Source organism: Nymphaea colorata, chromosome 7, assembly GCF_008831285.2.
Source record: "Nymphaea colorata isolate Beijing-Zhang1983 chromosome 7, ASM883128v2, whole genome shotgun sequence".
Taxonomy (NCBI): Eukaryota; Viridiplantae; Streptophyta; class Magnoliopsida; order Nymphaeales; family Nymphaeaceae; genus Nymphaea; species Nymphaea colorata.
This window is the reverse complement of record NC_045144.1, coordinates 23432386-23445318: the sequence shown is the minus strand read 5'-3', so window position 1 is coordinate 23445318 and position 12933 is coordinate 23432386. Positions and strand designations below refer to the sequence as shown.

General features: G+C 38.6%; 1 protein-coding gene across 2 annotated transcripts; it reads left to right on the top strand.

Moving 5' to 3' along the window:
• Window positions 1–351: 351 nt before the first annotated feature.
• Window positions 352–5891, top strand: LOC116257836 (senescence-induced receptor-like serine/threonine-protein kinase). Of its 2 annotated transcripts, XM_031634832.2 has the most exons (13): window positions 352–681; window positions 1280–1814; window positions 2249–2712; window positions 2816–2954; window positions 3095–3166; window positions 3244–3315; window positions 3392–3472; window positions 3539–3714; window positions 4238–4452; window positions 4535–4661; window positions 4893–4955; window positions 5030–5219; window positions 5315–5891. In XM_031634832.2, the coding sequence occupies exons 1-13, from the start codon at window positions 585–587 to the stop codon at window positions 5739–5741; spliced, it is 2658 nt and encodes an 885-aa protein (XP_031490692.1). In that variant the 5' UTR covers window positions 352–584; the 3' UTR covers window positions 5742–5891. The 2 variants fall into 2 exon arrangements, with proteins under 2 accessions (XP_031490692.1, XP_031490693.1); XM_031634833.2 differs by lacking the exon at window positions 3392–3472.
• The last annotated feature ends 7042 nt before the right edge of the window (window positions 5892–12933 follow it).

Here is a 12933-nt window from a genome sequence, read left to right as displayed (position 1 = left end):
GGAGACAGAAATGGGCCATGGCCTCCTCTCATGTCGCCCCAAACCCAGCGTGCCGAAGCAGCTTGTCCTGCCATTGTTGTGATTTGAGAGTTTTTCTATGTGATTTTCGTCCCCTTTGTTGACTTGTGCTGCCACTGTACTGTAGTCAATGCACCTGTAATTGAAGTGTTGCACCCAGGAGCTGCCTTCCTCTGCACGTTATGGAAGCACTTTGTCCGGTGAAAGCAGCTGATGGGTTCTTAGGAGGCCCCCACAGTAAGTAAGTGTTCCGAAGAAAACAGAAAAGGAAATACTATTGTCTAAACCAAACGTAGGCAAGCGTAACAAAATCACACACCAAAATCCAAAAAGAAGCAACTGTGACAGAAAGCTTATCACAAGCGACTGTGTTCTGCAAGTGTGGCAGCCAAACTCTACGGCATATAACGTACAACTTTTATAGGTCGCGCAAATGCTGCGGTTTGTTTGAGGGGAAGGGTTCCTCGATTGGCGCACCTACAAGGTGCAGATTCTAGATAGAAAAGGAAGCATCTTGGCCTCCCTCTTCTGTTCTGTTCTTCCTGCTCTTGGTATCATACACAGATATGATAATGAGAAAACAAAGCATGGTGATCATGGTGAAGGCTGCTGAGCTGAACTTGCTCTTTGTTTTTCTGGGAACCGTGGTCCATGGACAAGAAGGTAAGTAACATGATTCCTGAATAGCTGTAATCCCAAAATCCTCGACTTAGAGAGGTCACCAGTTTGTTAATCAGGAGAGGTCAATTCGCATAATTTAGTAGTGGCCTGCATAATGTGTGTATAAGTAGATATATTGTGTTTTTTTTGTTGTGACACACAATTAAGCTTGTCTAAGCAAAGGTGGATCTGAGGGGTTCCAGTGGCGGAGGCTTGCACTAGGACTATCCAGAATCACAGTCGCCAAGCATGGTTTTTGCGTGCATTCACATTGACATCCGACCTACTGATATTTAATACGCCTTTAGCAGTGAATCGTTACCCCGCAGCTTAGTTTCTACAACATAGTTTTGCTTTTTCTATAAAGCAGACGATTGTATTTTCGATCATTTGAAGACATGTTAAACAGTCGAACAGAGTGATATTCAGTAGAGAAGATGTGATATTTCATGGTATATGGATGGCACTGAATCCGCAATTCTTATAAGAGCCTGAAAAAGCTTCAGATATAGATATAAAACTTAGTACGTAATGAACATATATATGTGAAATGTCTTGGAGATCTGAAGATAAATAACAGAGAGTGATACTCTTTGAACAGGTTTTATCAATATCGACTGCGGACTGCCCAAAAACTCAAATTTCAGTAATGAGGTTGGTTTAGTATACGTGCCAGATGACATGTACACAGATGCAGGAACCAATATGCAGGTCGATCCTGATTTTCTAAGCAACCCAAAAGTATATACGACGCTAAGGAGCTTTCCAGATTATAACAGGAATTGTTACAACTTGACCCCAGTAGTAGTGGGCAGAACTTACCTGGTTCGAGCTTCTTTTATGTATGGAAACTATGACGGAAAGAAAGTGCTCCCAACGTTTGATCTCTATCTGGGTGTTAACTTTTGGGACACGATTAAGCTGGATAACTCAACACATATTCTTTCAACTGAGATTACTGCCGAAGCTATAACAACTTCAATGGATGTTTGCTTGGTAAAAACAACGGATTCGGTACCCTTCATATCTAGTTTGGAGCTTCGACAGCTTGATGATCGCATCTTTTCAAAGGTCAGCAAATCGCTTTCCCTTGTAACTCTGATGCGCATTAACACGGGGGCAACTGCAGAAATTAGGTAAGCCACATGCTCTTTTAGTTTTAAGTGACTACTATTACCAAGTGCAATAACAGCAGAAAATTACCTACTCAAGGATATTATACTGACCAGATATTAGACAATAGCAGTTTGAGAAGTTTATCTTTCTAATATCTTGTTTCCTTGGAATACTGTTTCATCCTTTCTATCAGGTCTATTCTTAATATTTTCAGAAGAGTGATTTCTCCTGATCGCTAATTTCTTCTATTTAAGTTTTTAAAATAAGTGAGCTATCATGCATTAAGAAACTAGATAGCAAGTCTAAACAATATAGTGATTACTATGTCTTGTTGAAGAAATGGAGATATTTGTGTGTGCATCCTAGAATGGATCCTTTGACAATGCCCTTGATCTTATTTGTACATTTCACTGATAATAGAAGTTGGCATATTAAAAGAGCTTATATTTTCTAGGTATCCAGAAGACCATTATGATCGGATATGGACACCCGTAAGTAGTGCATATGGCATTTCTTTGAACACCAAAAATGAGGTGCTGGATAACACAAGTTATTGGATTGATTTGCCGTCCTCTGTCCTCCAAACTGCAGTGACATCAACCAGTGACATAAAAGTCGAATGGCATGCAGAACCTGATTCAACCTACCACTTCTTCATGCATTTTGTAGAGTTAGTCCGTCTTCCTGACAACCAAACAAGAAGTATGATGATAAAGAAAAATGGGGGCTACTTTTTTGGCCCGCTTTCTCTCAAGTATCTTGTCACAAGAATTGTATATTCAACCAGTATAACAGGTGCAAACCATTATTCATTCTCAATATCTGTACCAACAAGTTCCACCCAGGGTCCAATTCTCAATGGTTTCCAAGTATACAAAGTCAGACATGTCACAAGCTCTGCAACTTCTCTTAGAGATGGTTAGTGGTCTCCAACCATAAAATTTTTGTTTCTCAAATGCTATGTACAAATTGCTTTGTTTCATGCTGTGAAGACAGAAAGGCTAACTGAATACCTTCTTAGCAACTGCAATGATGGGACTCAAGGAACATTATGGCGTACAACGGAATTGGCACTCAGATCCATGTCTACCTCAGGATCATCCTTGGAGTGGTGTAGAGTGTGACAGTTATAGCTCTTCACCACCAAGAATTGTTTCAGTGTAGGTGGCAAGTACAATCTTCTTTCTGTAAAATTATTGTGTATATACGTCTCCTGAGATGATTCTAAGTGCTCGGGATACGACTTCATGATAATAACACACCCCTTAAGCTCAGTATGTTGAGTGTGCATGTTATGCAGGGATCTTTCAAACAGTGAATTGAATGGTACAATTTCAAACTCTTTTGCTGAGCTTACTGAAATTCAATCACTGTAAGTAAAAGAGTTGAATCAAACAGTCTGGTAATTCACTGCTTTCTCTTTGAATATCAATTTATGTTGTGGTGCAGGAATCTATCAGGAAATCACTTGCAAGGTCCAATACCATTATTCTTAGGAGAGCTAGCAGAACTAACATCAGTGTGAGTATGGCTTTGATTGTGGCTAGTTTTATATAAGCACTTATTTTAATCTCAAAACATGGGAATCTAAATTCAGGGATTTGTCAAGCAATGAGTTGACTGGACAAGTTCCAAGTAGTTTGCAAGAAAGAGCTAAAAGTGGCAGGCTTTCTTTAAGGTATTCCCATCATGGAAACCCCCATGTTTAATTGACATAGGTCTCACTTGGTTTCGATATTTGCAGACTTGATAACAATCCACTGCTTTGTCAAAATGCTTCATGCAATCAAGTTCAAAAAGGAAATAAGTTTCGCACTTTATCCGTGGTGTTGATCGTGCTATCCTCAGTAGCTGGTATCGGAATCATATTGTTGATTATCCTTCTTATGATGAGAAGGACCAAGAGTAAAAGGCAGAAAGGTTAGTAATTGTACCCACAATTTTGGTCGTTTTACCTACTGAAAAATACTAAAAATAATTAAAGAGAAAGAACTGTGGCCTCAAGAGATTAACAAGCTATCTTACACACACAAGGAATATATCTATACAATTTCTTATATCATAAATACTGGAAGTCTATTTTTAAGCTGCCGAAATTACGTCTAACCCAGCAAATGTAATGGGCTTGTGACATCTACTACAGGGAACCAGTAAGGCTGGAATCTCCATATTAAATGAAAATTAATAACAATCAGACCGATGCATGCCTTCTGCAATAATGAACAAAGTAAGCATAATAGATTAAATTACAAAAGAAAAAAAAAAGTGCGCAGATATATTAGCTCTTAAAATGACATTGATGATCATCTCTGACTCGGTGGCTTCAGTTGGTGTTCATTTACTTTTTACAACTCTCCTTTGTATATACAGTGCACAAAACGGTGGATGACTTTATCTGCCCCATTTTGCTTTTGTTGCCTACGCTGCTTCCTTTCTGTCACAGATGTTGCTGATAAGAGACGACTACCTCTGGGATCAGTTAATGACTTGGTTTACACATATATACACATTGTTGGCATCACTAATGACTTTCAAAGAGTCATTGGTAAAGGAGGATCTGCGACTGTTTACTATGGCCGCTTGAAAAATGGAGCCGAGGTCGCTGTTAAAATGTTGAACGAATCATTCACTCGAGAACTTAAAGAGTTCACATCAGAGGTTTACATCAACCCAAAAATTTCCCCAAGAAAAAGAAGATTTTGTAGTTAATGATTGATTGGACAGTTAAACCCTGTTGCAGGTTAAGTTGCTGATGGGGATTAATCACAAATGCTTAGTTTCTCTTGTTGGATTCTGTGAAGAAAATCCTAAAATGATCCTTATGTATGAGTACATGCCAAATGGAAATTTACATAACCTTTTAGCAGGTAATATAGTTCGACTGTGCAGATTCTTTTTCAAAGCTAGGCATAAAAATTTCTCTTTTCAATTATGAAAATTATCTCTTGTAATGTCTCCATTTATAATTGACTCATGGAACTTCAAGAAAAAGCATGTGTGCATAAAATTGGTCGTGATACTTTTTTTGGTTCAAAAAGTTCAAGGCTGAAAAGATTACTGAAAAGCCTTACAAGGATGTTACTGTAATTTGTTGTCAGATAATTCACCGAAAGAACTGCCCTGGAAAAAGCGAATTCAAATAGCATTAGGTGCAGCATCAGGTGTGTAATTGCATCTTATGAAAGAATGGCATTTTCTTGTCATCCGAGTGGTAAGCAATAAATTTGATCTGCAGGGCTTGAATATCTGCATTCAGGATGTAGGCCATCAATCATCCATAGAGATGTCAAGACATCCAACATTCTTTTAAATGACAAAATGGAAGCAAAACTCTCTGACTTTGGGCTTTCAAAGTTCAGCCAGGTGGATGACACGGCTTGTGTCTTAACTGTAGTTGCAGGCACACCCGGATATATAGATCCAGAGTATGTCCAATTGTTTAAACATTTTTTCTTGCATGAACCTTCAAAATGACTCTCCACCTTTTGCAATTTATATGTTTTTGATCCATCATTTGCAGGTACTTCCGTACAAATATGCTTACTAGAAAGAGTGATGTTTACAGCTTTGGTGTAGTTCTTTTTGAGCTGATCACAGGCCGACCTGCTATTTTCAAAACTGATGAAACAGTTCATATAGTTCAATGGATTACACCCAAGCTTCTACAAGAAGATATTGTGAGTGTGGTTGATCCAAGATTTCAAGGGCAGTACAACCAAAGTTCCATATGGATTGTGGCAAAGACTGCTAGGAAATGCACTGCAGAGAAAGCTGCCACGCGACCCACCATGACTGACATTCTGAACCGACTGAAAGAGGCCCTGGAGATTGAAGATAATGTTCCAGAAGGTGGAAATTCCATTGTTCAAAACCTTCCAACGTCTGCACTTTGGAGTTACTGTAATGAATCCGACTATGGATCAACAAGCTTTCTTGAACCGCGGTAGCTGGGTATAAGGGTGTGAATGATTAAGCGTAGAAGAGCTTTATCATTTTTTAGATGTTTCCATCGTTTGAAGCTAAGTTAGCCAGCCAACGCCTTTCAATATATATATACACACACACACACATATATATATATATATATTAAAAGTCACACTTCATGAACGCATACTAACAGTATAAAGGAAAAAAAATGATGTAATATGCTTTTATGATACACACAAGAAATAACATAGATGTCTTCATTTTGTTATTCATATATTCCTCTTCTTTGATGAAGTGAGCTTTCTGGAGGCACATGACCAAGCTAATTTCCTTTTCTTATATATATATATATATATATATAAACTCTTAAAAGGCTGGACATCAGGGGACTGCGCATCAGGACCGTCCAAGCTTTTTGATGTCCTTGTTTTGTTACTTTTTTTTAATTTGTTGTTATTTTTTGTCATACTAAATCTATGCGTAGGTCAGGGGAGGATTATCGAGTCTCGCACCTTACGGACTCTGTTAGTAACCGGATCTGTGATATGGATCGGGTCTCATTAGGGCTGATCAATAATACTTATAAATAGGTCCAAGGGCGTTAGAAGGGGTTACAGTGATTGTTGCAATTCTTTTCCTTTAGGAGGAAGGAACCAATTGTTAGCCGCTGGCTAACAAGGCTGGTTACGAAAGCAAAGACAATAAAATTCTTCCATGTAGATTCATCTAATTTTGGTGCAGAATTTCTGTTATCCATTGAATGGCGAAGAACTGGGTAGTATTCATTCATAGTTGACATTATTAGACCATCAACTATATTAGCAATTGGTCCCTTCCGATCATATGCAGCCCCAAGTAGATAATTCAACTTCCTTTGCATGGACTCTCAACAACAAGGGGTGTCGCCCCATTTTTCATGCTAGTGAGTGCCTCAGGACTCGTACCTAGAAAAATTTCATTGCTAGCCCCTTTTTGAACACACCATCAACTATTTTTGAACACTGGTGTTGAATGCTTATCTCCAAGAGGTACCTCAACTGCTGTGAAGAAATCCACCTTTATTTCTCGAAATGAGAAATACATCTTCCCCTGTAACTGTGTTCTTCCCTAAAAGATATGTTTCAAGCAGAAAGTTGCTTTCTAATCAAACCTATGAATATATCCTTAAAGGAAGAATAACAACCATCTTCTGTACCCAATCGGCCTTTGAAAGTTTGTTGTCTACAATCCTCACTAATCGTGTGATGCACATTGGCATGGATTAACTGGATAAACAGTCTGTCTTAAGAATTACCCCAATTTCAAGGGTTGATCATCACCAGAAACATTATTCCTTGTTGAAGAGTTAAAAACGTCATAATGGCGATGGTTCAGCACCATTTACTGTTCTCAATATTGCAACATAATCACTATTTCTCCCACTGTTCTCTACTTGAAAAAATCGAAACATAAAGGGAGAAGATGGAAAGGAGTCTTTACTAACTACTATTCAATCATTCTGCAAGTCAAGTAATGAGAAAAGATGACAACAAGAAAGGAAGTTCTCCACGCCACCGCTTCGATTGACACTCTGAATGGGTTTCAGTTCTCTTCTCCATGTTATTGCCAAAAACGTCTAACATCTCTAGTTGCTGGTCACCACTCTCGTCCACCTTCCACACCTTGTTAGACTTGCCATTGGGACTATTTGCCTGATTTTCAGGTGGTGAAAAGAAAAGGTGAGAGGGACTGGCATGGACAACCTTGACGATTTCTCCCAACATTTCTGATGCCCCAATTACATCAAACCTGCTGGGGTCACTACTTGTTAGTCGAAGAATTTCCCCAAGCTTTGCATCGTCGACGATGGTACTCCAGTTGCTCAGGCATAGAAATGGACGAAATCTGCATTATGGGGTCAGTAGATGATCCACGACTATGGGTTCCATTGCAATTCCAACGCCGTAGTTGCTGCCATGGTTGGGCTCTAGGGTGGTTTCTCAGGCTGCCTTCTACCCCAACCGCTACGTGGTGATTCTATAAGAATTACAAGAAATGTATCTTTGCTGCCAGGATGCTCAATATTGCAGATGTGTTAGTCGATTGCTTCCATGGGCAGACCTTGGAATGAAAAGATGCCAACAATTTCCATAGCATCTTTGACAACTTGGCCAACATTTTTTTCTCTCTTTGTTCATTTTATTATCTCTATACCACACTCGATCTTCTGTCGTGCTTCCTTCCAAACCTTTGTTGTTTGGGCTTAAGTCCCCTTGCTGATGCCGATTTGCAGAGATCTATTCATCAAAGTGCTAACTCGCCATGCCATGCGGACGAGGGTTGCCAAGGTCGCTGTCAACTAAAATGGTGTTGAACAACACCATTGATTGCCCCTTCTAGAAGGACTTGAAGTGGGGGAAACGTCGTCTTCAAACTCTATGTTTGAAGTGGATTTATAGCTTCAACCTTCTCTATACCACTTGGAGAAATATTTCCCTGGGTTAGGGAACCCTGCTATTAAGAACAGCTTCTGTTGTATGCTTTTCAAGGAAGTTTTTAAGCATGACTCACATTTGCTAGAATTTCATATTGTCACATATATAGTGTGCACGGATATTATAGTATAGAGTGAGAGATTTCTCGAATATACTACGACAAAGTTATATACCTTGGAAAACGTTGACAAATTTTTTAAAAAAATTTATAACAGTTAATAAATTTTAAAAATTATAAAAAAATTAAAATTAATAAAAAATATAAAAAATGCAAAAAACCACATATAATATGCATTTTTTCACGTCTTTTATTGTCTGGTGTTTTTTTAAAAAAAATGCATTTAATTGTCGTTTTATGTGGCTGACTTATTTTTGACATATTTAATGCATTTTTCTCAATTACTATATGCTTTTTGTGACAATTGTATTATTCTATATTCATCTGCCATATTCTCGTTCATGTCTTCCAATCGACTAGCCATACCAAAGGATTGAATTTTTTGGAACCTGATACCAATTGTTAGCAACCCAACTCTAGTGCCTCTAGACCAAAAAAAATTACTAGTTCCACCATTGATGGTGACTATTATTCTTCAAGAACAGCGATTCATGTGTTGCTCCTGCTTTATTAACCCTTGGAAAAGAGTAACTAAGAAATGCGAATGTTCAGTTTCTCATGAAGGAAGGAAGGAATGCTTTTACCATCTCACTCAAGTTCTCAACCTGACTGCGGTTAACTAAAGAGGTTTCTTAAGAAGTCCAATGGCAAAGAGGTTTCTTAAGAAGTCCAATGGCAAGGACAGAACGAAGGCGCCAATTAATAAAATAAAAGAGAAAAAGCGTTACATGAATCTATCATGCAGATTTGCATGTCAACCAGCTTTCAAATCGGAAAAAGAAAAAGAATTGCAATAGTCACGGTAACCACATATTTATAAGTGTTATTGGGTCAGACCTAATGGGACCCGATCCATATCTCAGATCTGGTTACTAATAGACTGGTACCCACTAATATATATATATATATATATATGTACAATTTAATTTGGATGGATGTTGAATGTTGTTGGATGACTAAAATTTAAAACTTTATTTTTAAAAGATAGTCACTACATTTGCTTTGAGTATAATTTATGGTGCAGTGATAGTTTATAGTGAATTTACCAATAGTTTGTGATCCATTAAGCAATGAACTTTTAAACTTTATCCATCTGGCATCTTGGACATTGAAATTTGTATATATGGACAAATCAATGCTATTAGATGCTGGATATATATGGAAAAGTCATCTGCCAAATGATAATGGTTAAACTTTAAAATTTCATTACTCAAAATGGCCATAAATCATAGTTAAAGTCACCATAAACATTGTCAATGTCAATTAAGTGACTATTTGTTAGTAACAATTTTTTTGGAAAATTTTAATTATCCGGCAACATCCAACCTCCAATGTGAGTAAGTTGTCATATATATATATATATATATATATATATATATATATATATATATATATATATATATATATATATATATATATATATAGAGAGAGAGAGAGAGAGAGAGAGAGAGAATGGAGGAAATTTGAATGGTAACTCTTGTTTTTAAGAATCACCCAACCATCTAATTAAGGCCGCGATTCAACACGATCAACATTTAAAAGAAAAATGTGATTGTTTTCTCTCTCAACCCTCCATCTATTTAAAATGAAGGAGATGGCTAAGTGTCACCATTTATTGTTAGATGGATTACTAAGAAATAATCAAAAAGAATAATTACAAGGTATTCTAATCATCTACCATTAATTAATAACTTTGTATCAATCTTTTTTTCTCAATCATCATTCTTCAAAAGATCAATGTTAAAGTAATTTTTTACGGGTTCGTTTAGACAGTGGATCTGTCGCTTGTCACTGGGGCCCAGCTTGCGGTTTCCTTTAATGGGAAGTGTAGCGATTTCTTCTGTCTCGGGCGTGGCCTTCGTCAAGGTTGTCCGTTATCGCCCTTACTTTTCAACTTGGTTGCTGAGAGTTTTTCTGCGTTTTTTCATCACGCAACGGTAGTTGGCTTCCTCACACCTCATTCGCTCTCCCACTTACAGACCTTCTCCACCCTTCAGTATGCTGACGACTTTCTCATGTTCGGCAATGCTTCCCACCAACAGATTGTGAGAACGTGGCTCATCTTTCTGGTTTTCGAGCTCATCTCGGGTCTTTCTATCAATTCCGCCAAATGTCATCTTTCCCTCATTCACACGGATCCGGCCACGAAAGAATCCTGACCTTTCAATAATTTTGGTAATTAGCCTATCGAGAAGGTATGGAATCACATCTCTTGGTTCTTCAGGGTTTGTTGTTCCAGGAACTCCATTACTCATATGATAGCACAACGCTAAGGTAGTCAGATCGACAGCGCTGAGGATGAACTTTGGAAAAATGGCAATTGTATGCCTTCCATAATTGCACAATTATGGAAGGACTCTCTGGAAAGGTTAGGAAGGTGGAGAGAGTTGCAAGTCGTTTGGTTGTGTGGGCATCTGAGTTGGCCGAGAGGAGGGGGTTGAGGAACGAATTGCTCAAGAACCGAGAGCCGTTTAGTCCATGGCCGGAGGGAGCTTGCTTATAGAAAGAAGTGCGGCCGGGAATAATGAGAATTCTTGAGGAAAAGTCAGAAAGTACTGGAGATTCGTCAAGGCTGGGAGCCCCCTTGACAGACAGGGCATGAGGGAGTACTTCTCGCGGAAGCTTGCTTTGGGTGTAAGGCTACTAGCCTGCTCATGGAATACTTGGGGCTTCAAATTACGTTATCGCCTCCTGCACCCTCGTTTTGGAATGGAATAGAGTAGAAGCTTAATGATCGCCTTCAGTGTTGGCAGAGAAAGCTACTTTCTCTCCCAGGTCGTATTGCTCTAGCTAAGCATTGCCTTACGTCTGTCCCCCTCCATGCTCTGGCTATCTTTCGACCTCCTGTGGCTGTTTTGAGTAGGTTTAATAAGCTCATTCGTAAGTTTATTTGGAATGGTGATCGACCTTCGGATCGCCTAGCGCATTGGAATGTGGTTGCCTTTCCGCGTCTTTTTGGGGGTGCTGGGGTTACCAACCTCAGTCGGGCTTGCGAGTCTTCTCTGTGTTCTTGGTGGTGGCGGTTAGCAACTGAGCATTCTCCCATCACCTAATTCATTAGTTCCAAATTTGACCTGCCTTCCCCTAGCGTCTGGAATAGTTCTATCTCTCACACCTCCCCCTCTCACTTTTGGTGCGACATGTTTTCTGTTCTTCCTCTTTTCCTCCGCCTTGCTGACCTCTCATCGTCCGCGTCCCCATCCTGACCTCTTTCGTCTACCCGTGAGTTTACTTTTTTTTCTTGCTACATGGCCTCCTTTGGTCATTCTGTCGCGTCGCTCCCACCCCGTTCCCTTTGGTCTCCTGGCCCTTTTCCTCGTGCCATTGCTTTTGTCTGGCTTCTTCTTTATGGCCATATCAATACTTTTGACCACCTACAACGCCTTGGCATCAGTTTGGCAAACCAGTGTCCCCTATGTCTTGTCGCGACTGAGTCTCGGGTCCACCTTTTTACTTCTTGCTATTTCTTCTTTAGTGTCATTGCTTCTACCTGGTCTTTCCTTGTTAGTAGTCTTCCAAACTCACCATCCATTCGTCTTCTTTTCCTCTTTTGTCCTTCCCCCCACCTGTCTACTTCCTGGGTTCATGTCTGGAGGCCGTGGCTCATTTCAGTTTGGTGGCGCATTTGTGAGGAGCGCAACAACAGGGTCTTCAGAGGCACATCTCTTCGTCAGATTCTGTGGCTCGTCTTATGCAAGGAGATGTCCTGTTTGCCATTCGGTTGAAGCGCCGCTGCCCGTCTGCGGCTGGGTGATTGTGCCGCTCCGTTTTTCCTCTCTCACCCCGACTCTCTTATTTTTCTATACATTGTATTGTATATTTCTTCTTCCTGCTTCTGTTTTTGCGGTTTATTTTTTGCGGATTGTTTTTTTGTACCTGGGGGCTTCTTGTCCCTAAATTTTGTTATATATTCCCATTTTATCGGCTCATCTCTCTCTCTCTCTCTCTCTCTATATATATATATATATATATATATATATGGAGAGAAAGAGAGAGAGAGGTAAAAACTAGACACATAACAAAAACCAAACCTTTTAATTTTTTGTTAAAAAAATTTATTTTAAAAAACATAAACATTTTAATATTTTTAAAAACTATTTTGATATAAAATATGATTTGAATCAAAAGCATTTTTTATAAAATATGTTAATTTTTCTATTATCAAAATGTTGATGCTATGAGAACCATTTAGCATATCATAAAAAACATTATTAAAACCCAAAAAATGATCAACTTAATATATATTTTACATCAACTTATTTCTTATGATCATATTGGTAACGTTATATTAAAAAAAATATATAAATATCATATTTAAAGGGTCTCGTTTTTTAAACCTATTGGTTTGTTCCCTATATATATATATATATATATATATATATATATAACATTACTTTCACATTGCTGTTAATGTGCATATTCACATATCCAGATTACACTAGGCCGGCACCAAATTAAACTTTTATAAGGATATAATGTCTATTTTTAGTTATGGATTAACAGTTTTAAAACTTAAAAGCGTCAACGATGGCTCCATTAATTGGGGTAATGTTGGATAACCCCGAGTCTTTTTCTGATGTCCACTATGAATTTATGAGTGGCGGAGTCGAAACACTTGAT